This window comes from Cucumis melo, chromosome 10 (genome assembly GCF_025177605.1).
Source record: "Cucumis melo cultivar AY chromosome 10, USDA_Cmelo_AY_1.0, whole genome shotgun sequence".
NCBI classification, from domain to species: Eukaryota; Viridiplantae; Streptophyta; class Magnoliopsida; order Cucurbitales; family Cucurbitaceae; genus Cucumis; species Cucumis melo.
The window spans coordinates 5,437,817-5,465,483 of record NC_066866.1 but is presented as its reverse complement, the minus strand read 5'-3'; the positions used below and the strand labels follow the sequence as shown (position 1 = coordinate 5,465,483).

General features: G+C 32.2%; 2 protein-coding genes across 10 annotated transcripts; both read left to right on the top strand.

The window, feature by feature from the left end:
- Positions 1 to 1,140: 1,140 nt before the first annotated feature.
- On the top strand, positions 1,141 to 10,069 carry LOC103488743 (uncharacterized). Of its 2 annotated transcripts, XM_008447620.3 has the most exons (9): positions 1,141 to 1,355; positions 1,622 to 2,102; positions 2,523 to 2,640; positions 2,777 to 2,898; positions 8,105 to 8,190; positions 8,987 to 9,096; positions 9,204 to 9,236; positions 9,561 to 9,620; positions 10,014 to 10,069. In XM_008447620.3, exons 1-8 carry the CDS (start codon positions 1,265 to 1,267, stop codon positions 9,615 to 9,617), a joined length of 1,098 nt encoding a protein of 365 aa, XP_008445842.1. In that variant the 5' UTR covers positions 1,141 to 1,264; the 3' UTR covers positions 9,618 to 9,620; positions 10,014 to 10,069. The 2 variants fall into 2 exon arrangements, with proteins under 2 accessions (XP_008445842.1, XP_008445841.1); XM_008447619.3 differs by lacking the exon at positions 10,014 to 10,069 and having other exon boundaries at positions 1,142 to 1,355; positions 9,561 to 9,850.
- LOC103488744 (nuclear transcription factor Y subunit B-1-like) lies at positions 9,219 to 17,162 on the top strand. 8 transcript variants are annotated; one of them, XR_007824451.1, is made up of 10 exons: positions 9,219 to 9,236; positions 9,561 to 9,620; positions 10,014 to 10,069; positions 12,919 to 13,164; positions 13,314 to 13,443; positions 13,838 to 13,921; positions 14,051 to 14,092; positions 15,474 to 15,537; positions 15,727 to 15,871; positions 16,757 to 16,822. XR_007824451.1 is itself a non-coding variant. In XM_051091342.1 (9 exons), exons 3-9 carry the CDS (start codon positions 10,032 to 10,034, stop codon positions 16,767 to 16,769), a joined length of 573 nt encoding a protein of 190 aa, XP_050947299.1. In that variant the 5' UTR covers positions 9,219 to 9,236; positions 9,561 to 9,620; positions 10,014 to 10,031; the 3' UTR covers positions 16,770 to 17,162. The 8 variants fall into 8 exon arrangements, 6 of the variants coding, with proteins under 6 accessions (XP_050947299.1, XP_050947297.1, XP_050947296.1 ...); XR_007824452.1 differs by having other exon boundaries at positions 15,727 to 15,807; positions 16,757 to 16,820; XM_051091342.1 differs by lacking the exon at positions 15,474 to 15,537 and having other exon boundaries at positions 15,788 to 15,807; positions 16,757 to 17,162.
- Positions 17,163 to 27,667: the final 10,505 nt, after the last annotated feature.

Sequence of the window (27,667 nt, the reverse complement as noted above, 5' to 3'; positions counted from 1 at the left end):
TATATTTATACCAAAAAATAATAGTGTAAAAAATCAACATGATATAACACAAACTATAATAACGGTTAGTTGCATAAACCATGAATGACAAAAAAAATACGTAAAATAATAGTGTATATAGCACAAAATATAGTAAAAGACTAAAATATTCACGGGCAGCAACCACTGTTATGGGTGCTTCTTATCGAATTTCTCAAATTAAACGTTATCATTGATAGCAGCATCTATCGTAACATTTATCAATGATAACGACTATCATTGATAGTTGAAGTGTTATCATGATAACTTTCAATTTGAGAAGGGATTATTTTACAAACTTTTTCTCGATTTTTTTTTTTTTTTTTTTTTTGTGATGAAAAATATCACTAATAGCTACATGAAATTAGTGTTATAACTGCAATAAGTTGTTATTACCAGTAGCTATTATTAGGGATAGCTTGTCACCGTTACGAATACTTTTTTCCAATTTTTTCAAACTAAAAGCTATCCTTTAAAATTGTTGTACTAAAAACATAAAATTTTAGGTGTTACACTTTAACCATTTAAGTTCTTAATTTTGTTTCATTCATTTTTAAATTTAAAGATTTATATTATTACCTTTTGTTTTGTCATTTAACATTTGATTTTTGGTGTTAATTTACACTAATACATTTAATAGAATGAAATTATAGTTATTATTACTAATTTCCAATCACTATTAAGGTTTATCAAAACTAAACATAAGTGAAAGCTCGTGATGAAAGTATAAAACGTTTAAATCCAAAATCAAATGAAAACTAGATGTAAAACTTAATCAAAAAATTATAACGTCAAGAAGCTTGCATATCAAATAAAAATTAAACTAAAAATGTGAAATTGTAAAAACTAAGGATAAAACTGAAATCACGTTCAAACACCATATCGAAAAAAAAAAACAAATATTAGTTACTTAGTTTAATTGGCTAAGAAATTCACTTGTAGTATTACATTAACTTTGAGATTTGTATCCAAAGTGATTATATACTTCCAATATGGTCTCTAATGAGATTCAAAATTTGTACAAATTAATGCTTTTAAGAAGTCAAGACACAAAATACAAATAGTTACAAATTTGGGACTAAATATGCAATATAACCTAAACTTTATTTTCCAAGCGAAAGACAAATGGCCAATTGGCGGGGCACCAAAAATAAAAAGAAAACAAAGAGTCGACGATTCAAAGCTTCGTCGTCTCTAACGAATTTGCGATAATTTCGTTTGGTAGTGATCGCATCAATCGAACAACATGACGAGCTTCCGATTCTTGTTCAGCAATGGCGCCTTATTGCAAGGCTCCGAAGTTCCTCCGGTCGCCACCTTCCTCGAAACTCATCCTGGTAATGTAAACTCAGTTTTTGCTTTCTTCAGAATTGTTCGGTTGTATCTCATCGGTGAAGCTCAAAACAAGCGTTTTGGATTCTGAGGAAATTTTTTCGTTATTCAAAACCGTAGTGTTTGTTGTCTTTAGTAAGATGTACTACAGATAACTGTAGGAAAACAAATGTAATGTAAACTTGCTTGGCTAAGCGATTTGATTATTTGAAAAATCTTAGGGATGTTGTTGTTTTGCTGCTGTTTTGACTGTCGATTTCAATTATTCTAGGTGCTTATACAACTACTCGGTCACTTAACAATGCGTCAAGCATTCTGTTTTGGGATAGGCACATGAAAAGATTGACTCAATCGGTGAAAATTTTGTCGAATTCAAGTCCATTACTCTTGTCTGAATCGAACAGAACGATCAATGAACTTGTAAAACCGTCGTGGATCGATTCTGTTCCTTGGGAACCAGCTATCCGTACACTTGTTGATGATTCAATGAGAAAAGTGATGTCAACTGCATTGAATGAGAAAATTGAGGGAGAAGAATTGTCAATTACAGTGATTGTGAGTGTGAATTTGGAAAATTTGGGTGAAAATTATAGTCTTGTGGATGTAGAAAGAGTTAAAGAGGCTCTTGGTGTGCATGTATATGTTGGTAGTTATGTTCCTCGTGAATTTGGTGTCCCAGAAAATGGTGCGAATCTGGCTGTGGTGGGTCGAGGGAGGGATGTTGCTGCGGCTAAGTATTCAGATTGGGTTAGGTGAGACTTGTGAGTGCACAACTTTGATTGTTTGGGTTGAATGTTGTTCACAGTTATCTTGGAATTAATGGGAAGGCAAGAAACAAGAAACAGGTTACATTTTGATTCAAACAGTCGGGAAATTCAAAACGAGTGGTTGCGACGGAGAGTATTATAGCATCATGGGATGTTTGGGAGTGATTCTAAATCGATCGAAATCACTTGAAAAATGGTTCTATTCCTTCAAAATCAATTTGAATACAATGAAAAATGCATTTGAACTGTAAAATTAAAAATTAAACGTTGAATTAATTTTGAGTTACTTTTTTGAAGTGGTTTTAAACTCAACGAAAGTGATTTTAACCATTTTAAATCACTCTCATTTTTTGGGTAATCATTCTATCTTTTTGTTTTTGTTTTGTTCTTTGTGAAATTTATTAGGCGTAGGAAGTCTCTGGAAAAATTGAGGCCTCCGTCTGTGTCTGAGCTTTTATTGTCGAACGATGGTGACCAGATACTTGAAGGCAGCGTGACAAATTTTTTTGTTGTTTGCCGCAAGGTCAGTAAGCATAACATTCGAAGCTGATGAACTGGCTTCTTTAAACAAACTTTTTGCCCCTTTTTTGTGTACATTGTCGGTTTTTCTTGTCCCCTTAAATTTTATATTCGTAGTGTTCTATGGAAAATCTTTACAGGAAAATAGTGAATCTAAAGAAACAAGTGTTCTTGATTCCAAAAGTAAATATTCCTTTGAACTTCAGACAGCTCCCATTAGTGATGGTGTTTTGACTGGAGTGATTCGTCAATTAGTCATCGAGTATGTCCTTCCTATTTCGGATCTTTATAATATTGTTTCTGCCTTATCTTGGATTTTCATTTTTAGTTTCTAATATGTAGTTCTTTAAAGAATGTATCAGATATAGAATCTGTTTTGGACTTGCATGATTTTATGCACCGGCTTTACAGTTTTAACACTCGCCAATCAGTTGGATATGTTTAGTTGTCTACCAATCGCAGTTCTAATTGATCTAACCATCATTTGGATGATTAAGAGCTTAACCAGCTCTTTTATAATGCAAACAAGTGTTCATTTGTAGAAATAGGTATTCAAGAGATATTTTTGTAGAAATAGGTATCCGACATTTTCTTGAAAAAGAACAAGAAATTCATGCACCTTAGGTGTAAAGTGTCACAATCGTAACTTCTCAACACGATTGTGCGGCACTTGCTTAGCTCAATCAGCAAGTCAGTCGTTCGAAAATCGGAATCCGCGGTCAAACTCGCGGTATGACGTAGCCTCCCTCCCCGTTCTCGGGAAAATGTTTTTATAAAACGGGAGAGAGAAAGTAAATAGTTGAAAACGTCATAAAGAAAGCATTGAAGACTGTCAATTGCAAGGAAAATAACTCAGCATGCAAAGAGTGCGACAAGGCTTGGGCGGGGGTCGGACTGTTCATGTACCCCCTATAGTACATATTGAGAATTTTGGCCTTGGCAGGCTTGCATATGAAAAAGCCGAAACGTCACACTATGACTCGGCGACACCTAAACGAAAGAATTAACCTAAACTACTTTCAAGACATAAAGATAAAGTAATTTGGGAGTATTCGGGCATATGACCAACGGTAAATAATACGTTGGACAATTATGCCCCTGACATTCTCCCCCACTCGAACGGTTGACGTCCTCGTCAACTGGCGAAGCTGGAGCTCTTCGGTCTTCTGCATCCACGCTTCAAAATCTTCGACAGGTCTTCCACTGGTTACCTCCACGAGGGCTTCTTCTGCTTCACCAGGAATTTATGTATCTCCCTCGTGGGCCTTCTACAGGTCCTTACTCTGTCAGCAAGGCCTTCCTCGACTTCTCTGTCTTCCTCCAGGTCCAGGTTGACAGGTAATCATACGGCGTTGTTGCACCGTCACTTGGAAGCTTGGTCATCCCCTCTAACTCGAGAGGGCATCGCTTTTGATCTCCCCTCTCCTCCATCGGCCTTGAAGCTTCTTCTAGGCACACTCGAGCGATGTTGGCCATCTGTTCACATTCTTCTCCAACTCGGTGGACTTGAGGGCGGTCCCCTAGACAAGGGCCATCAGCGATGAGCGGCAATACAGAATGCCTCTTATCTTCAACCTCAAACGGACTTCTCTGGATCAGCGAGTCGGTCTGAGCACTATAACCGAATTGGGTTACCTTCAGCAGTTGAACCCAATCCTCTTGTCTGCCATCAACACAATGATGCAGATGTTCTGCGAGCACACAACTGAGTTGCTCGGCTTCGACTTCAGGAGTCTTGGTCGCCTCGACGACCCCAAGACTTGGCCCCTCGATCATGGCTTGCTTTGAACCGTTGAAGGCGACCTGACACTCGAGGTTCTCGCTCCACTGAGTGTCTTCTCCTCTCGACGACCCACCCTGGTGGCACTCTCCCACATGACTCAGCACGCTCACCTGGCCCTGCACATAATAACACTTTCCTCCCTTGGCATCAGTAAGACCCAACGGCACCACGGGGAACTCGTATGCTTCATGCCTAGTGACACCATTTTTCTCGAGTCCCTTTGCCTCCGTTGTTCTTACTCGACATTGCTTCGGTCGGCCGTCTGACTTTGGGAGATGCTTCACTCCACGTGGGTAGTCCTCACCACACTGTTGTGGGCTCCTGTCCTTCTTCTTCAGGGAAAGGACGCGGGCTCCATACGGAGCTTGTACGGGTATACTACACCCTGTATTCAACAACATCTCTGATGGTTCCCGAAGTTTGGTCAACTCCGGCGGCGCCATGCGATAAGCATTCTTCGCATGCGCTTTTGCCTCTGATGGCGGCTCTTTCCCATGGTCGGTCCTCCTTCGCCTCGACGAGGACTTGGGCCAACTACTTGGCATCACACCATGGCGCTTCTCTGGGACACACAGAGTGTCCTTGGGGACTGTCTCCCCCGGCTTTTCCAACGCCCCAGGCAGGATCTCCACAGATGGTGGTTCCCCTTGGGCGCGACTCTCGTCTAGTTGCATGGCCGATATCATTCTGAACCCGTTAGGCTGCCGAATATCTGCTTGCACTACCGTGGGGAAGGATCCGGTAATCGCTAGACATTTGGCTGACGGCATTGGAATGACTTGATGTTCAAGGAGGAACTCCATTCCCAGCACTACATCAAAGTCGTCCATCTTCACAACCACAAGGTCTACGGGGCCTCTCCATCCTCCCAACTTTATCGTCGTTCGCTTCACCAATCCGACGATAGGCAGGGTAATGGAATTCACGGCTTTCATCTTTCCTGAATCCCTCTCCCATCGGAGCCCTAGACGCCTGGCTTCTGTTTCTGTAATAAAGTTGTGGGTTGCACCAGAATCAACCATTGTGCTCTTAGTCTGTCTTTGATTGATCCAGGTGTCAACATACATTAGGCCCCCTTTTGTTGGTACATGTCTCTCCCCTGACTTTTTCTGGAGAGACGACATGTACCTTATGGCCCCAATCCGAGTCTTCTCGCCTCCATCTACCAGGTCCGCTTCGTCCTCAACATGATTTGACTTATCGTCTGAATCCGCAATTAGTGAGGCCTGGAACGCATGGAAGTCGACTTTATTCGGGCATTCTCTTGCCATATGTGGCTTACCACATATGTAACAACTCAGGCGGCGCTTGGGTGGGCTTTGATTATTCGGCCTTTGCCATGTGTTCTCTGTGTTTGACTGGTGAGATCTTCGGTCTTTACCAGTGTATTCCTCTCTCCTGACAGTTTTGGGGGAACTCGGACGACTATTCCTGTTCCTTCCAGGTGAGGAGCTTTTGTGACGTCTCACATCTTGAGTGTCACTTGTCAGATCGAACAACCGTTCGGCTGCTGCATACGCCGACGTGAGGTCTTGGGCCCTTTGTTCATACAACTTGGCCCTCGCCCACGGTTTCAGCCCTTCGACAAAGTAGAAAACTTTGTCTTTCTCTGACATATCCCGGATGTCTAGCATTAACCCTGCGAACTGCTTCACGTACTCCCGAATCTCGCCAGTGTGTCTTAGATCGCGCAATTTTCGCCGAGCCAGGATTTCCACATTCTCGGGGAAAAATTGCGAGCGGAGTTCTCTCTTCAGGGCGTCCCACGTATCTACAGTGCAACGTCCTTCCTGTATGTCTACGTATCGGGACCTCCACCACAACTTTGCATCTTCAGACAGATGCATCGTTGCCAACGTCACTTTGGCTTCTTCGGCGACAGTGTTTGTAGCCTTGAAGTACTGTTCAAGGTCGAAAATATAGTTCTCCAGGGCCTTAGCATCTCTTGCCCCACAGAAGGGCTTTGGTTCTGGGACTTTTACCTTGCTAACCGAAATTGCTCCTCCAGCTGGAGCTTGGTTAGCCACTGCTCGCATCGTGAGACTCAGCCTTGCGTTCACGTCTGTGATTTCATTTCTAACGACATCGAGGGTGACCTTAAAATCCTCCGACATGCCGTTTATCATCTCTAAGAGTGTCTTCTGAGTGTTATCAAGCTCACTGACGCGTTCTTCCATGTGGGCAGCAAAACCTGAAGAACTCTCCCCACGCTCGTAGTTAATAGTTCTCCTGGCGTTGGTGTTTTCTTCTAGGGCGTCAACCCTTGCCAACAACTCTTTTATTGGCAACCCTTCGACACGGCCAGCTACCACATCGATCATGTTAGCTTTCTCAGAAATTTCGTCGACACGAGACTCCAACTAGCGGATGGAGTCGGGAACTTCGACTAGGTAGAGCATCTGCTCTTCTATCTCTACTAGTCGGTCTCTCTGGGCCTTGCCCGATGGATTCGACGACGCCATGCTTCGGTGTAATCGTCAATTAGCCAATTTGGCTCTGATACCACTTGTCACAATCGTAACTTCTCAACACGATTGTGCGGCACTTGCTTAGCTCAATCAGCAAGTCAGCCGTTCCAAAATCGGAATCCGCGGTCAAACTCGCGGTATGACGTAGCCTCCCTCCCCGTTCTCGGGAAAATGTTTTTATAAAACGGGAGAGAGAAAGTAAATAGTTGAAAACGTCATAAAGAAAGCATTGAAGACTGTCAATTGCAAGGAAAATAACTCAGCATGCAAAGAGTGCGACAAGGCTTGAGCGGGGGTCGGACTGTTCATGTACCCCCTATAGTACATATTGAGAATTTTGGCCTTGGCAGGCTTGCATATGAAAAAGCCGAAATGTCACACTATGACTCGGCGACACCTAAACGAAAGAATTAACCTAAACTACTTTCAAGACATAAAGATAAAGTAATTTGGGAGTATTCGGGCTTATGACCAACGGTAAATAATACGTTGGACAATTATGCCCCTGACATAAAGCACCTGCTTAGCACCAGGTACGTGTCCTTTACAAAGATTGGCTTTGCCCCGCACCTTTGGTGAAAAGCATCTAGACAAGCCTTTTGAATCAGCGGGCAAACTTCCCAGGATTCTCTAAAATAATTTCTATTTGGAGAATACTATAGAATTTAGTATTTGTTAAACTAGATACATCAAGGAATTGAAGATAAACTTTTAGAAGCAAAAGCTCATGTAACAATAAAGCAGTGGTTTACAATAATAAAAAAGATTTGCATTGCAGGAATTTCTTGTTTAGTTGTTTTACAGATCTGAAGTGAAAACGTTTAACCTCCAAAACTCTCATCACATTACATGTAAGGGTATAGCTCTGTGCTTATCCAGTGCCATTTTTTCTTTTCATTTTCTTTTTTCAATTATACATACGAATCCTTGAATTTCATGGTTGAAACATCTTAACTTAGTTTTTCTTAGACAATTTCATATGTTATAACCAAATGTACATGGAGGAAAATTTTACTTTTATGACATTATTGATATTGAACAAGGATGTGGTGCAACTTATTTCATTGAAGAATATGGGTCACATATGCTTGTCTTTTTCTCTCTCTTTCTTTCTGTTTTCCTGTTTATTTTCTTTCTTCCCTCTTTTGTTTGGTGATTAGAATGCGTAATTTCCTTATTCGCTCGAACAATCCATAATGTTAACTGGTTCTTTGTAGGGCTTGTTCGAGCAAGGGCATTTCATTTCGAGAAGTTGCACCTACTTGGTCAAGTAATGAAATATGGGAAGAAGCATTTGTTACAAGTAAACTTCCTAGTTTTCCTTCTCGTATGGCTTTACTTGCTTTTATAAAATGTAGGTTGTAAACATCACAGGGTCAGCTTTTCTTTTACATCGGTAAGTTTTTAACACTGGATACTAGAATTTAGCTAACTATTAGTTTGCTAGTCCAATTATTTCCTATTCTACTGCATCAATTCAGTACCTTCCAGATCAAACCAATTTTCCCTCAAATCAGGTGGATTTCAATGGTTGCTTTATATTAGAATAGGCTTGCACTTTTCTTAATAAGCAAAATAAATTAAAACTATTTTTTACCCTTGCGTAACCTTAATTATATAACGGATGTGTGTTTATCCTTTTGACACGAACACACCTCCACGACATTGAGGCAGATCTTTGAAGAGATGGAGGGAAATAAAGTAAATACGTTAAGAATTAAGATAGCAAAATGGAGAATTTTCAAAAAAAACAATGGAGGAATGATGATGAGTATTTTATATGATAAATCTTGGTCTATTTTGCTTCAAAAGTTTTTTTTTTTTTTTTTTTGGATAATACAAATGGAATTGGTATTTTAATGAATCTTGTCCATTTTCTGGACAAAATTCATAGCTGCCTTTTGCTTCTTATTGCTGGTTCTGGTAGTACATTCTTTCTATTCGTTTTTGCACTTCCCCCTAAAAGTTCATCCACTTTTTCTCTTGCAACAATAACTCCATCATCAGCATTCCACGTTTGTTTTGAATGGTGGAAGCTCTGATACCGTTGTATATGTGCCATTTTACTTCATAGAGTTTGAAGTTTGCCTGTTTGACAGGTAGCTTGAGAATCTTGGAGCACGTGAATACTATTTGCATCCCTAGCGTATGGAACTTGCTCGATTCGAAAACCTGGAGTGAGATATCATGGAACAAGAAGTCATTTAAGGTTCATAAAAGTTTGAACTCCTTAAAAACGAACTTTTTTTCTCTCTCTTTGACTTTAAGTAATATGCTTTCCCTTTACTTCTCCGAATTCTTCTCCGATTGATACAGGATGTTCCTGGGATGATCTCAAGTACAATCCAGGTAAAACAATTTTCTTGCTAGTAGTAAATTGTCAATTGCCTATTTTAGATGTCAGCTTCTAATCTTTAACCCTCACATTGAGCTAAAATCACTTTTAAATCTTCAAAAAAATTTTGAAACATGTTTTTAATGTTTAAAATCACATTTAGAATCATAAAATCAAGCATTTAATTGATTTTGAACGTGACAAAAGTGATTTAGCAATCTCAAATTCATTTTCAACCGTACTACCATAGTTAGATTACGCTAACTTGCTAGCCAAGCACTCTCCTTGAAACTGTGAAATGACTAATAAAGACATTTTTGTGATTGCATTTGGAACAGAAAGAGATAATGGAGAGAGCCGTCTCAGAAGCATTCCCGATTGGTTACTTCGTGTAAAAGGTGCTATAAACAACTCTTGTAGACTAGAATAGGGTGAATTATTTGCTGAGTATAGATGTTTGTCGGTAAATTGCGCATAAAATTAACAGCCCTAAGCTGAAATTAGGACCTAGTAAAAACAACCTACATAATGGTAATGCCTACAAAGTACAAATATGGATATGACACAAACACACTGACATGTCATCTTTTCAAACTTTAGGACTTGATACAAGGACATATTTATTAAAGTAGACAATTTAAAAATACCTAAAAAAAATTGAAAGTAAATAGGTTGATGCTTTTGTACGCTTAAAAAAAAATTAGCTTGATATATTTCATACTTACGATTTATTTATTATGATAAAATGTGTCAAACAAGTATCAAGAGTATTCAACATGTGTTGGACATAGGTATCAAGAGAGTTCGACATGTGTTGGACACAAGACATGTTGGTCAAACTAAATAGGTAATGCTCGATTGTTGTTTCTCATGTTTAAATCTTTTTCACGTTCTACTTTAATCTTTGAACTCATCATCAAAGGGAAAGAAATATTAATCCTTTTTGTTCAAGAACCCAAATCCACAAGAAATCTAACCCTTAACATACTAGATGAACTTCAGATAGTTAATTAAGCAATTAGATAAATAATTTTGTTTTTTAAAAAAACTGTACATATATTATGTTTCTGGAATATAATCTTTTATGAAAAAATGAGAGCAAAGACGTACTTTTGTACAAAGTTTATGAATTAAGATTATAATGAAATAAGTAAAAGTCTAGAGACCATAATGGCAACGAAGTATTGTTTCTTTTAACTAGTATACCAATGTTATGTTTTTAGTTTGAAGAATGACTAAAAGATTCTAATTATTACATATAAGACCATCTATTATTTACCTGATTCTAATTGTTAAATAGGACAATTTCTTATAATTTACCCTTTAGAATACATATATTATCTGATTTGGCGTAACCCCAAGAATAATGGATTTTTTGGAGAAAGAAAAAAAAAATCAGGTTTGGGGTAGTTTTGAAAAACACAAATTTCACTGATGTGCAAAAAAAAAATAATTAAAAACTCAAATTTGGTTTAAAAGTGAGAAGAATTTCCAGGACGTAGTTTGCGATTTGGGTATTTCCACCAAATTTCTCAAATTGTGTAATGTATCGTCTCTGGGAATTTAGGGCTTGAACTGAGAAAAAATTTCCTACAAAGAAGAGATTGGCAGCATAGCTTTAGTGTGTTTGAGTTGTCCTTTTTCTGTGATTAAATTAAAAATAAAGTTTTTTTTTTTAAAAAAAGAACTATGTTCGGTAATCTTATAACATGGTGTAGAATAAACATTTGAAATTAACTTTTAGGAAAAGTGAATTTTAAGTGTTTCATTTGTATGAAAAGCTTCGATCACTACTTTTGGCTATTGACGTTAGTCATTGCCTCTAACAATTGTCATTGTCCACCACCTTCGACAACTGCCTTCGGTCAATTCCAATCATCCCTTCAGCAATTACTATCGGCCACCTTTGACCACCACCTTTACGGCTAACTTTGAGCACCGCCGCCACTACCGAATTCTTTTACGATGATTTGCAATTAATAAAAACACTTTTACTATAAAACAAATCAAACAAAATACATATATCTTATAGCAAATCAAACAAAGAGTGAGTCAAATATTTGTATTTCTATTTTAAAGAGTTCTTATAAAAAAAATTAAAATGAATTTTTGTACTCATTGTTTCAAACATGCTCTTAACGTTGAAAACTTACTATTTCTCATATTCTTTTTCTGTGTCAACAGAGTATTGCCCAAAGTTTTAAGCTTCCATGGGTTCTAAATTAAACTGAGTTATGCTTTAGAAACTACCTTATATTTGTTTTTATGTTATTAAACTACATTACTATTTTTAAAAGATTGACTTCTAACTCAATATTGTAAACATTGTAATATTTTTTCTAAGAGTTAAAGGAAAATACCTTTTAACACACTATTTATTATCACCGTTCTTTTTTTTTTTTTTTTAACAAAAGAAAGTACCCATGTTTAAAAAATGACAATTTTGAACCCTATTTTTTAAGTTTTCAAGTTTATACATAAAATATATATCTAATAAGAATTTTTAATATTTTTTTTAAGAATAATTAAAAAAATAAAAAATATTTTTTAAGAATAATTAAAAAAAATAAAAAATATTTACGCTGACAAAAAAAAGAAAAACAAGAAAAAAAAAACAACTAAATGACAGAAACAAAAAAAAACAACTAAACTACAGAAACTCTTTCCATTTGATTTTGTAAATAGTTCGTTCATTTTGTTATTTTTACAATCTCTTATATATATATATATATAGATACATATAATACACACATGTACACAAAAGTTTTGAGCAAATTAAATAGATGTTCGGGACAAAAAATTGTTTATTTTAATCCTAGGTTGTTGTAGTTGAGTTTTAATAGTACGTGTTGTGTAGATTATTTTAGAGATGTTTTTAAATTTAGAAAAATGAGTCAAGATATTTGTAAGGTATAATAAAATTTCAAATATGTTACATGTCTATAAGTGATAGAGTCCAAATTTTGTTATATTTTATACATATTTGTAATAATTTTGTCATTTATAGTAATTTTCATTGTTTTAATTTAGTATTTGAGGCGTAAATTATTTTAGTTCGATAAAAAAACAAAAAGAACGAAAAAGAATGGATGAAGATTGTAAAACTAAATATTATAAAAAAAAATGGAGTATTGAAACAGTCGTTGATTTGATTTTGATTTACAGTTAATTGAAGATTACAAAAATGATATTTCTAATAAGAAGGAAGCAGTTAGTGATAGTGTTGGATAATCTTTATTTCCAAACAAATCCCACAAAGTGGAGAATGGGTATTTTAATTTTCCATTTATTTATAAAAAGTTAAAAAAAATAAAGAGTTTCCAAAAATAGGAAAGCACCAGCAATGATAAATATGAAACCTTCTTCTTTCTCTTCTCTTCTCTTCTAACTCGAAATTTTCTCTTTTCACTTTCTTTCATTTCTCCAGCGTCAGATCTTCCAATAAAAAAAAGAAAAAAAGAAAAAAGAATTCAACCAATCCCCAAACTCTCCAATCTCCTTCTCTTACTCACATCAACAACAACAACAACAACAACAAGCGCGCCAAATACAAAAATTTCCCTCTTCCTCCGCCTCCTCTTCCTCCTCCTCCTCCTCCTCTTTCTTCTCTTCTTCGGTACTTTTCTCTTCCACAATCCCTTTCAATTCCCCTTCTTAGGGTTTTCATCCCATTCTTTTCCTCTTCCTTCCCTTCAGGTTCTTCTTCTCTCTTTCTCCTATGGCCGACCCTCCCACCAGTCCTCCTGGCGGCAGCCACGAAAGCGGCGGTGAACAAAGCCCTAACACTGCTGCTGCCGTTCGTGAACAAGATCGTTTTCTTCCCATCGCTAATATTAGTCGGATCATGAAGAAAGCTTTACCTGCTAATGGAAAGATCGCTAAAGACGCTAAAGATACCGTCCAGGAATGTGTTTCTGAATTCATTAGCTTCGTTACTAGCGAGTATGGTTTTGATCTGTTTTTTTCTTTTTTTCTTTTTTCTTTTTTTTCTTTTTCCTTTTTTTTTTTTTCTTTTTTTGTGATTTGTATGATGTTGATTTGATTTGATTTGATTGGATTTGATTGGATTTGATTGGATTCGATGTGTTTAGGGCGAGTGATAAGTGTCAGAAAGAGAAGAGGAAGACTATTAATGGTGATGATTTGCTTTGGGCTATGGCCACGTTGGGATTTGAGGAATATATTGATCCCCTTAAATCCTACCTTAATAGATACAGAGAGGTAAATTTATTTATTTATTTATTTTGGTTTTATGTAGAGTTGATTCGTTATTGTACATGAATATCACTGTTGCGGTATTGTTGTAGGGCTCTTTCTGATCACGATATGGTTGAATTATTATTTTTATTATTATTATTATTTTGTGAGGTTATGTTATTTGTTTGATCTCATCAGTATGATGTGCTCACATTTGTTTTCTGTTTTTTTTCCTTTCCCTTTTTTATTGGTGGGGGCATTGGTGTTTGCTTCAGTTGGAGGTAATTGAAACCAGCTCTTAAACCTAGTATTCTACTGGTTTATTGTACCCCCCCACTACCCCCCCCTTCTGACTTAAGCTTTTTTTTGTGAGAAAAGAATCGGCTGAGCTTTTCTGCTTGAATGTGAACTTTTCCAGTGTGATGCTAAAGGATCTTCAAGGGGTGGTGATGAATCTGCTAAGAGAGATGCAGTTGGAGTCTTGTCTGGTCAAAATTCCCAGGTTTATTGACTTTTTGTAGATTCTTTGTTTACAGAGAAATTATATTCATTGCCATTGACAAATCAATTGATTTTTTTTTTTTCCTTTATCATGTTATCATTCCTGGACTTTTGGTTTGAATATGTGCAGCAATATATGCCGCCGGGAGCATTGGCCTACATTAACACTCAAGTAACAATCTCTATTCTCTAAATTTCTCAGCATGTATTCTGTTCAGGAAATTTATGTTTATTATTCTCCTCTTGTTATTAACAGTAGTCCTGATATATAGATGATCCTATCTATTCTTTTAGTACAGTTCTTGCTTGTAATGCGAAGTTAGCTTGTTAAGAAACTTGTAGGATCTATTGTAGGTGTTAGGTGGCCAACATGGAGGTCGAATCCATTGTCCCGAAGTGCGTTTTTCTTTTTCCAAAATGCCTAATGTCACCAGGACAAAATCAACTATTGGTAGTTCTGATTTACATTTACTGATTTTTAGAAGATATTAAAGAAAATAACTCGACTATTCCACCTGTCTCAAAAAGTCGAGAAAAAAAATTCTATATACCTTTTTTTTTCTCTCTCTCTGAGGAATTTTTAGACATAAGAATGATGTTGTCTAAGGTATAATTACAAAAAGTTTTCGAAGCTGATGCCCTAAAAGAAACATAAAAGCTCACCAGAGTCCAAACACTCTATTGTTCATAAAAGAAGATTTCATTATCTCAAAAAAGTTTTGTAATTTGATTCATAGTTCTGCCTTCTTGGTTTTATAGGATGAAAAGAAAATGAATTGCTTGTTGCTACCTGTCATAATAGGGTCTCTTGTGAGGAGGATATGCATGTTTACCATCGATTCACTGCTCAAAATAATTTGAATTGTAGTAATCTTCTTGCTATTTGTCCTAGTATAGAAGGATATGCCTGTTTACCTGTCTCATAGATTTGTAGTTTCTATAAAATAGCTATGTAGTTGATCATATCATAATTTCTTCTTTATGAAATGATATTAAATCTTTTAAGAAGGCCATGGAGGCTTTTATGTTATGGTGGTGGCGTAAATTTGTTGCTCTGATGATGGTGGAATGTTTAGTTTTGAACAACCTGGCATTCGTGTTTTTCAACTTCTTTTTTTTAAAAAAATTATTTTGTTATAATATCTAACTTTTAATTTAGCAAAATGAAAATACAAATATAATATAGGTTAAACCAGTTGGAAGGATTAAATCCTTAAATTCGTTCCAAATATATTAATAGAATTATAGAACTATACAAAAGAGCTCTAATTATAAGTAACCCCACCAATTATTGGCAATCACCGATAGTGAATGTTGCAAGACTTAAATATTGACCTCCGCAAGGAGGACAAATTATTAGGAGCAGCTACCACGTTGAGGTTGTTACTCACATGAATATCAAATCCACAGTGAAAAGACATTTGCGTTAATCTTTCAATCATGCGTGTAATTATCATGGTAATAATAACTTAACTCCTACCAACCTAGAGTCCACCCTTTCCCCATTAAGGCTAGCGATCTTCTATAAGTCTTCCAAACTTCCGTTCTAACAGGCTATATTTGGGGACAAGACTGTAGACGACTGGCAATGATATACGCCGGGCTTGCTAAAACATTGTAAGTGAAGAATGCTTACCTTTGTATCAAATTAGTTTTGTGCCAGGCCAGTTTTCTAAACCACGTTCTGCCTCTGAAACTAGCTTCATGGAATTTTTCTTCCCTTACCCACTTTTAATTACTTTTTACCAAGGAGTCAAAGAACTTGCTTGGCTAATCAATTTTTGATTTTATGTCTCATTGATGCAGTGACTATTAATTTATGATGACATGATCCGCCTTTGCTAACTTTGAGCTTGATGGTTTGAAGAACCAGGGTACCTTAAAAAGGTTATGAGTACAAATCCTCATGGCGGCGTGCGTGAATAAATGTCTTATGAGCTCCCTTTTTTGGGTACTAAAAATTGTGGGGTTTGCACGGTAGCCTTTTGTTAAAATAAGTGGAAGTCTGTAGATCGTGTGTGTTTAAATGGGTTAGAATGAAAAGCAGTGTTGAAATGTTAAATTTTGGCGGGCCTTTGATTTTTAGCATTTTTATGCGTATTTAAACTTCGACAAGATCTTCGAATTGAGGACCATCTAGTAGATTGTAAATTTTATCTTTTATTTGATTGATATCTAAACCCTTTCCAACTTCCTGTTTTGGATCAAAAGGTTCTTTACACTAATAGAGTTTAAGATTATGAAGTGTGGTGGCTAGTTTGGTGAAATTTTTATGCAGTCTGAGGTGTCTGCGTGAGGGTGACTCAAATATTTATTTTAACTTGGCTGTTTGAGTCTTATACTTATTGGTACGTCATATTTGAGCAATAAACAGATCCCCCCCTCCTCCTATACTTACTGTGTCAACACAATTTTTCCCTTCAAAAAAATGTGTGGAAGAAATTGCCGTGTGTTCTGCACGTTTGTATAGTCTTTTTACCATCGTTTAATTCTTGAAAAATTCTTGTTCTATTTGAGGAGAAGCGAGAGATTTCTGACATCATTATGGGAAAATGAGTACCTCATTCTGGTTTTTAGAATATGATTTGTACAAGATTATGCAATTGGTTTCTTTTAAGATTTCTTTCTGGAATGAGCCTCAGTGCAATGGAGGCATGCATGAGATTTTGCATATAGATATTCACAATATGTACAGCATTGATATTTACCTATCTATAAACATGCATGTCTTAAAGAGAAATTTATTTACTTGTTTTACTTTTTGTTTTTTATAGAGGTCATTTGTCTAATGAATGTTTTGGCTGACTTGGTGATTTATTGTTTCTGCATTCAACAGGGACAGCACATGATCATTCCTTCAATGCAGAATAATGAATAAGAATCTCCAGCATTTCCACTCGGATTTCTTGAAATCTGAGGCTGGTAGAAGCGTTCAACACCTACATAGCTTTCTTTACAATCAATTTGGCTAATTTATTATGAAAATGATGATATTATAATACATATTTTCTGGGTTTCCTGTGTTGGTTCTGGATTTGATTTGGGTTTAGGCTTCGATTTTATTGATGCTCTCGTCAGCTAAAATTCTTGTAAATTTGGGAGCGTCAATTTAGTATAGTTTGCTTCGGTTATTTGGAAACTGGAAAAATATTTATCCTCTTTCCCCCACTTGTGTTTCTTTTGTTTCGAATTATTAAGAAAGTGATACATAATATCCTTCTCCCCTTCCCTTTTGCCATGAATTTGTCTTCTCTCTCTCTCTCTCTCTCTCTCTCTCTCTCTCTCTCTCTCTCTCTCTCTCTCTTTCTCTCTCTCTACATACATATCTTAAAGCATAGATTCCATTATGGCCTATTTATTCTGTTCACTGATATTTGATCAGAATTGTTTGACCAGAATCTGAGTGTAGGCCAACTGTAAGCTACTTTGACTTGGTGGGAGCGGGCATTGTGGACTCCGCCATCTTCTTAACAAAGCATCTTTGCTCGGCTCCCCCAAAACCCAACCCAACTAATCTCAATGCATAGCAAAACAAACCAACCAATCAAAGCAGCATTTTGGTGAGATATCATACTCTGCTGCACTTTTTATATTTAAATTGAAATGGTATCTTATAGATTGATTTGAAATAGTATGTGCTGATAGCAAAATTTCTGACAAAAAGACTGCACTTAATCTTCACATACCACTGATGGCAAAACAATCAGAATAACACACTGGGGAGTTGTTAAGTTAGTATTCAGTGTAAGGGTCACAACAACAAACAATTTAGGGAAGAAAGTGAACTTACTTGATGTGAAACTTATATAATAGGATTCAACCTATGAATTCCTTCATTTTTTTAAGAAAACAACTCGGATTTCCTTCGTCCAAAGAAGGAGACAACTTTCTTAGTTTTAAATGAGATTTTAACTTATTCTTATCGGTCCAAAATTACCCAGAATGATGAAGAGAAGTGAGGCACTTGTGATGTTTGTTATAATTCAATTTTAGGTGGGAGTAAGTGGAAGGCAAGGTTATCATTAATAGTAATGTAGTGTGGTGTAGAAGAAGAAGAAGAAGCATGAGCACGTGGTGGACATGAGGAGTCATGAAGGTTAAGTAGTAGTAGAAGTCACATGAGTAGCACGTGATGTGAGATAATGAGATCAGTGAAAGAAACAAACCATAGAATTTTATTGGAAGATCTTCAAATATAGCATATTGAACTAAAATATTTATAAAATACAGTTACCATATGAATTTTCCATTAAAAACCAAATGGAAAGATCTTCAATCTGTCAATCCACTTAACAACTCATTCCCACTTGCGCTTATTCACTCTTTCGTACGGATAATTTCATTAATCCTAATTAACACATTTTTTATAACTAATTAACACTTTATCACTTTTGATTTCATTTTTTAAAACCTTTGTTTTTCCTCTCTCTCTCTCTCTCTCTCATCTCACACTCATCACTTTTCTTGCCTTAGGTGTTAATTTATAAAGAATTCATTTATTGACCTTTGTAATTTGTGTTTAATTTTATGAATTTATAAAGACATTTATAAATTCATTTATTGATCTTTGTAATTTGTGTTTAATTTTATGAAGCATCTAACTTTTAATTTTGTATTTAATAGGTTCTTGATACTATTTATTATAAAAATTAATTGATAATTGTTTAGCGGATATAAAGTTGAATTTTGGCTCTATAAAATTTTGTGAAGTATCAAAAGTTCATTGCTTTTATATGTGTTTTATTTGTGGATTTTCTTTTAAAAATTTAAAAATTTATTGGACAAAAAAATTGACATTTTAATGATTTATTAAACACTTAAAAATCTATTACACGTTTTTAAAGTAAAATATATATATATATATATATATATATATATATATTATTAGACACGAGATTGAGTTCAAAATCATATAATTTAGTTTTATTTTTGTTATCAATTAAAACCATATATAGTTAAGGGTTTCTTTTAATTAATTTATTTTATAAGAAACTAATTGTTAGTTTTAATTTTTAGTCTTTAGGAGAATAGGGTGGTTTTGTTTTAGTGGCATAACAATCTATGCTGCCCTTAAATTGAAAAATAAAAAATTCTATGACAAGAATTGCAATTCTCATGAGAAAGACTATATGAAATTAATTTGTATCTTGAAAACACATTTCTATATATATGTAGACAAAAAAAAAAAAAAAAAAAAAAAAAAAAAAAACTGTCCTAGTTTTACAAATAGTTGTAAATATTTGAATTCCTCTCCTAAATATTACATTACTTTCACCCTCTCTGTCTTATTCTTCAATCTTATTTTAAAAGAAAATTTTATTATTTTTACTGTATGAGGAGAAATAGAACCATGGCCTCCGAAATTGATAATATAAACATCGTTCTCTAATTGAGTTATGCTCATTTTAATAGTAACATTTTACTTTGATGAAATGGAAATCTGGTAAGTCTAAAAGACATAAATTTAATACAATTGTGATTGAACAGTAAAAGATAAATAAGAGAGAAGCTTTTAATGATAATTATTCGTTGAGTTACATCGTCATTTATGTTAGACAAGAATGTTTTGTACTATTTACGAATTACTACAGTGATCTTCCTAGATTTATAAGAAAAACCAAACAAAAAAGGAATTTGGAAAGTTTGTCTTGGTTTTTGCATCTTGTTTTTGATAATTTTGAGGAAAGTACAATTAGACTATTTGTGACTAAATGAATCAAATTCCTACTTACCACATGCACACACACACACACATATATAATAGACAATTTAAGATTCAATCAATCTCATTGTTTTAATAAATATTCCATCTATGTTTAAAATCAATATACACATACACACATGTTTTTTTATGGAATTAAATTGTGTACCTTGTGATCGGTTGAGTTATTTTCTTCTAAAAATGTCATAATTTAGGAGAATCATACAGTAGAGTTATTAATTTGTATTATATTATCTTAGGCTACTTGTATGATAGATGAAATATATATATATATATATATATATATATAAAGAGACATTTTTTTTAAGGCTAATTGAAGTTTCAATGGAAAGTAAAAGAAATGTGGAAGAAATTGAAGTAAGTTGTTGAAGAGGGGATTTTGTCTTTTTCCAAAAGTTTAGTTATAGGTTTGTTTTGTGAAGATTTTATTCTTTGTTTTTTGACTTCTTAAGATTTGTGCAATTTTTTCTCCTCAAATCTTAAAACATTCACTTAATTTCTTTAATCAAATTATAAAAACAAAAATAATTTTTTTTAAAATTACTCATTTATTTTTTTTAATAATAAACTTAGATTTTGAAAGGTATTAATATAAAATTGGATTAAAAAAAAAGTAGTTATAATCTTAATTTTGCAAAAATCAAAAAGAAAAAAAAATAATTTTTTAAAACCTTTTAAATTTTTAAAAATTAAGCTTATAAACATTATTTATATTATTAACCTTTTCATGTTTTCTTATCCAACTTTTTAAAGAATCAAATTAGGTTTTGTTGATATTTTTTTTCTTTAGAATTAAATTTGTTAAGAATTGAATAATATCCTTATTTAAAATAGGTGAAACCTACAAAAGAAAAATAGGGAAGAAACTATCACAAAATAACAAACAAAATACAAAATTGTTATTGATAGAAGACTATCGGATTATCAAATGAAGTTCAAATAATTTACTTCTGAAGTTCCTTCCTGGATCCTATAATGGATAATAGAGAAATCTTCCATACAACCACCTCCTATGTATAACATATTCATACATGTTTTAGGAAACAATAATATCACGAGCAAACTAAAGAATAAAGTAAACCATACTTCATATAAGACGAAAGAAGAAAAGTGCTCTTAAATCAAACACTACTCTATTCAAAGGAATGAGTGCTATAGACTTCCCTCACCATAGACTTCACCTCTTTAAAACAAAGATGTACGAATACTCATACAACACGAACCCATTTAAATTGCCGATAAAAAAAATCAATCGGATGCTACCATTCTACTCTATATATATTAAGATTAAGTTTTTCATAATTTCAAATTAAATCCACATTTATATACATCAAACTGATCTAATAAGTGTAAATTAAAGTAGTAAAAAGATGCTCAAGTTTCAGTATTAGCTACAAGTCAGTTGCATGTACATTAAACATATATACAAATCCAAAATGCATTAGCAAAGCAAAAGATTTATATTCATGTGGCCCACTATGCATATCTTATTATAAATCAAAAGTACTTAATTAAAAGCCTTTAACATTTCTAATCTATGACACACACACCTCTCTTTAATTATTTTTATTCTAATAAAATATAACCAAACTCCCAAAAGATACTTTTAATGTTTTTTATAATATTTTAAGACCAAGGCATGCCAATTTCACAACCAAATACTTTTTCATTCTTCAATATAACAAACATATACTTTGTTCCTAACCTAACCTTAGTTGTAAAAACAACAATATCATTTAATCCATTTACTATTCAAATAATTCAATCCTTATATTCTATAATCGGTAACAATTTAGTCCTAATCGAGTGAAATGCCAATTTTTATTGCATGACGAACTTAGTTAGTCTTTGTAGTATATGAATTAGTTTAATTATCGGTCAACAGATGTAAAAAAAATCCATGAAATCGTATTAATATCTTTCGTAATAGAAACTAATTAAGTTGAAACTAATTAAATTGTTATCGAAGGTAAAAAATATAAGAACCGAATTGTTATTTATTAAAGTTTAAGGAATTAAAAAAAAAGAAATGGGATAAAAATAAGAGAGAAATGAAAGAAGGGAAGGGGGGAGAGGACCCAAGTTGTAGTATTGTTATATGGTATTAATGTTTGTAAGTTAGCAAAATTAGCAAAAGAAAGAGAAAAGAATAGACAGACAGCTCACAAATGACTCAACACCATCACCCCTTCCTAACCCCTCATCCTAACATTTTTCTAATATTTCTTTTTTTACTTTTCTGTTTTCTTTTTTTTTTAAATAATAAAAAAAAAAACCTAATAATAATAAATAATAAATTTGTGTATTATTTTATCCCATTATTCTCACTTTTTAACTAAATGTCTATTTGTGTCCTCAATTCAGAGAAACCATTAAGTTGATTCACTTTTTAACTTTGATTTTAATCAAATAATTAGTCTCAAAGTGTGTTTTAACAAAGTTTCGTTTACTTCTTTCTATCCATTTTTTTCTCCAGAGATATAATGTCTTAAATTTGTTGTTAGAAGTTATGTTGATGCATTTTCTCTTTTTGTCTTCCGGTATGGACCTTCTTGACAAACTTTCACTCGTTCATCTATTAATTTTAGACATAGCTAGTCGAAAAATTCTAAAATTTTGCTTGTCGTGTCATATAGATTAATAATAATAATAATAATAATAGGGATAAGTAAACTAAATTAGAAAAAAATTATCTTCTTATTTTCAAAAAAGTTTTGATTAATACGTGTGTTTTGGTAAGTTTAAAAAATATACCTTTTAATCTATAGTTTTATAAGAATATACTCGCTTGGTTTATAAAATGTATCCCTTTGTTCCTTTAGTTTTGTTTAAAAATTCTAGAAATATTTTTTGTTTGACTTTTTAAAAATAATTATACAATATTTAGAATTAGCAAAAAAGAAAAAAAAAGTTTCAAAAGAGGACGGATTTTTAAAAATTATAATGCTAATTTAAAATATCATATAATTATTTAAAATAAAAATATAAAGTTATTTGAATGAAAATTTATATATATTTTAAAAAATTTAGGGACTAAAATGTAGGTTTTGAAAACTAAGGAAACAAAGAAGTCAAATTCTTACAAACTTGAAGACTAAAAATGTATTTTTGTAAAACTCAGGGACTAGATATACATATCTAGAACTAATTATGGATTAAAAAGGTAATTTTTTTTCTTCAATAAATTAATATAAGATTTGATAATGAGGTAAATTATAAACACTTGTAGTAGACACCAAGACAGAAGAATTAAAAATGTTCAACTCCAAACGTGAAATTAATTTGTAATTAAATCAAAGTATTGCAAGTCTTAGAAATTTAAAAAAGGTAGGTTTTGATTGGACTCTAATAAAATACAATTTTTTTTTATTCTTAATATTGGTGTAGATTACTAACATTATAATTTTGTTTTAGGTTAAAGAAGTAAGTAAGTTTGAAAATTGAGATTAAAAAAAAAAATGTTTAAAGTTTAGAAATGAATAAATAAATAAATAAAAAAGGAAGTAATTAAAAGGAATTAGAAGAAGAAGAAGAAGAAGAAGAAGAAGAAGAAGAAGAAGTTGAGAAAGAATATAGAGAGAAGAGAGAACGTGTAGGGCACTGCCATTGGCTGTCCTCATGCATCGGATCACATTCCCCTTTCCTTTTCTTTTTCTTTTCTTTTTTTTTACTCTCAAAACTCAAAATTAAAATTAAAAAAAGAAAAAGAAAAAGAAAAGGCATGAATTGACGAAAATGGGGTTGGTAGTCAAGTTTACAGCTGGCCACGTTACCTGGAGAGAGAGAGAGAGAGAGAAAGATGAGTGTGCATGTCACGTGGCGCTTGGGTCACGTGCTTTGTTATAATTGAATGAAATGAGTATTAACACTTCCACCCCCACCCCCACCCCCACCCTCCCCCTCTTCGTATCTTTGTAGCCACTCACTCACTCACTCACTCACTCACTCACTCACTCACTCACTCACTCACTCACTCACTCACTCACTCCTCTTTTCTTTTTATTATTATTCTTTCTTATTTTCTTTTTCTCATTCCTTTTAATAATACAAATCTTCCTATTAAACTCGATTTTAGATATCGTTTCATAAATATACTTACTTAGATAAACAAATGTTTAGGATGTTTTTCTTTTAGTGTTTTTTTTACCTTTTATTTTCACCTCATTTCTCATTTTTAATTAAAGAAAATATATCTCAAAGTTTTTTTCTAAAAACAGTTTAAGAGAGTTCTGTGTTCAAATTCAAAACAGATGAAAATTATTAATAAAATTATTGTATTTTTTAAATAAACAAATTGGAAAAAACCATAACTATACATATATGTATATATAACACAACCTTAAATAATATATTTTGTAATTGACTTAAAAAAAAAAAAACACCAAACAACCATAAAGGGATTTTTAAAAATAATAATAAATAAATAAATTATTTATACTTTTCAAAAAATTACTAAAATACAAAAATTTGGTGCACATTTAATTTTAACATGAAGCATAAATATTTCGTCTTTTTTTACGATTTTTTAATTATAAAATAAGATCTTTTTAAATATGAAGCATAAATATTTCGTCTTTTTTTACGATTCTCTAATTATAAAATAAAATTTTTCTTTCATTTTTAGAAACAAAAAATAATTATGGAACGTTTTGGTTTTTCTTTAATTTTTATTTTTCACAATTCTCCAAATAAGTGTGATTTCTCTTTTTTTAAAAACTAAAGTCACAAGCATATTTTTGAAAAAAAAAACTAAATGGTTACCAAAGTTGAATTATTAGCCAAATTTTAATAAAACTAAGAAAGGTTAAAACTTTTTTTATTTTGAAATTTAAATATCGATTAAATAGAAAGTAGATATCAAAACAATAAATCTAGAGGTGATAGAGATGTTTATGAGCTTAATCATTTTCAAAAAATAAAAACTAAATGGAATCTTAGTTTTCAGTTTTTAAAAATTAAATCTACAAACACTAGTTTTTAGATGTTAAAAATAAAAAAGAAATGGATGGATGGATGAATAATATAAAAAGAAATGGATGGATGAATAGAAACATAAATAATCCAATACAAAAGTTATATAAATGGGTTTCGTTGGCGTTAACCTTCTATCACGCCTTCATTTGCTCCAATCAATCTCCAAAGGAATAGATAGCTCATGCAATCTTATTTTGCATTTTAATATATGGAACTTTTACTTGAATGAATGAATTATCGATTTCTTATGTCTTATTTATTAAATTGTACGACATCCCGTTTTTTTTTTTTTTATGCTTTCAAAAAATATATATTTCATTCTTTTTCAAATACTAATCCAAATCTAATGAATAATTTTGATTTTAAACTTGAATTGGGTCAATTATACAAAACCTTCCAATAGTTAACTTTTGACCAAAAAAATAAGAGAATTATAACTAAGTTACAAATATAATTGTAATTGAGTTTGTTGGAGACAAAATATGATATGAAAATTTATTCGACTTTCATGTTGCCCTCAACGATAAAATTATCATAATTTTGAGAAAGATGATCCGCAAAATAAATTAGAAAAGAATATGGTGCGATGTTTGCTATGTCAGACCCTCGATGCAAGCAAGTAATTAACAATGGGTTATATAAAACTAAAGGCTAGAAGAATTAGTTTTACATATGGGTGATCCTAGGGTTCTTAATCCAAAAGAGATGTTGATTGTTGATTTCGGTTTATCATATTGGGAGCAAAAGCTTGGGCCCATACTAGAAGTTGGTCATCACGAAGGAAAAAAAAGATTACCTCTACCTCGAGGAAGTTAGGTTGTTTTTCTTCCTCTCTTTTTTTGGTCTCTTCTTTTCAAATACTTAATGAACTATTTCCTAACCTTCCTAAAACTCTTACGTTATTATTGTTATTTTGATTATTCTCACCCTCCACTCTTCTCTGATAGAGTTAAACATTTTGTATGTATGATTATATAAGTATTTTGACGTTGTTGAATTCGTAAATGATTTTTTTAGTACAACAACTATAGACGGAAAAATGAACCTCTTACTCTTAAAGATGAAGATCATACTAATACCACTAAGCCAAACTCACTTCAACGTGAATTGTTTTTTAGTATGAGCTGAATTAGGAACACCTTTCTAATTTTAACTTTGGTACTAATTTAAATGACTTTTTCTAAATTAAAATATTTAATCAAATTTAAAGTTGAAATTAAAATGGTGGTTTTAAAATATAAACTAAAATTAAAAAAAATTTAGATCCAATCAATAATAGCCCTACTACCTTTTAAGAAATATTAATTCGATTACATTCCAATGAAGTCTTACATTTTGATAGAGAATGTTTATATTGAGAAATATATATAAAAAAAAAATATATGTTTAAAATGTGTTTAATAAAGTTAAAAAAATTTCAATTTCAATTTAATAAATAAAAAAATTAAGAGTTGATTTTATTTTAAAATATACTGTTTGATTTTCCTACACACCTTTAGATCTAATTAAATTATTTGGACCGTTTCTCTTTTTTTTTTTTTTTTTTTTTTTTTTCCTCTCAATTTTGGGAACAATTATTTAGATGGGTTGAAATATATGTGAATATATATGTTTGAAATATAATAATTAAATATTGAACTTCCAAGGCACAATAATTGAATATATATATATATATTAAATCACATGATTGTAAATTATAATAATAATTGCAAATAAATGAAATTTTGTGCTACTGCCTAATAAAAGTTTTTCAACCAAAGAAGAAATTATAAAACAACAAATTGTTTTGCAAGACATTTGCTTAAATAACTACAATGATTTGCTATGCTTTTACACAAATTATTAACCCATATTTTAGATTTTCGTGAAATGGATATCTATATTACTATATTTGTTTTCTATTATTGTAAGATGAAAGGCATTATTTGGAGAGTTTTGAATACCCTCCTAAAAGATTTTTCATATTCTACATGTTTGTCATTTATTATATATATATATACATATAAATATAATATATATATATATATATATATATATATATATGAAAATTTATGAAATTCCAAAAATATAAAAGAAAATTGTGAAGGAGAAAGATGTCATTTAAAGTTGTCATTCATCAAACAAAAATTTGGATTCCTACTAATGAAAGAGACCCCTCAAAGGTAACAAAAATAGACAACTAAAAAGGTTTTGATTCAAAATAGGAAAGTTGCAAATTGCTTTATTGTCCATGCATGCCTTTCAACCTTAATTTCTTCTTTCTCATACAATACTATTATCATCTCAACAAATTAGTCCAAAAATCTACATTATGTTTTTACTTCCAACTAACTTAATTAAGAGTTATTATACCAACAAAATATATAAAAGTAAATATTAAAATAAATTTTGTTATCAACTTCAATATGTTTCGTTTTAACCATTTCGAGTTCTAAATACAAAACATGGTGGATTTTACTTATATCATTTTCAACAACTACATCAACCTTTATAATTTGCTACTCAATGTTCGTATTTGTAGACATTTATTCACATCTATTTTACATTATAAAATTGAAACCCAAATTATAAAAACTAAACTCTCTCGATGTACAATTGTTACTTTTATAAGATTGTGTAATTTTCATGATTCAATTTTAATATTTCCATAAGTTTGAAGACCACTTTTTATTTTTAAAAATTGAACGTATAGTTGTAACTATCACAATTTGTTAAGTCTTATTTTTACAATTTATCCATTTCTATCGGTGATATAACTTTTATCTTTCTATATAAATTTTAATAATTTTCTCACCATTTTAAACCCAAAATATATTGACAAATAATTCGTATTAAAAAAAATAATAATAAATTTTATTTTTCAAAAAATATACAAAACTATTTTTTATTTTTCTATGTATTTTGTTTTTTCGTATTATTATTAAAAAATTACTGTAAATAAAAAAAAATATTTAAAAACATTTACAAAATTTCATATAGTTAATCAAGTATAAATTCTTTTGTCTTCTAATAGTTTTATTTTGTGAAGAATAAATAGTTTGTTAAAATTTT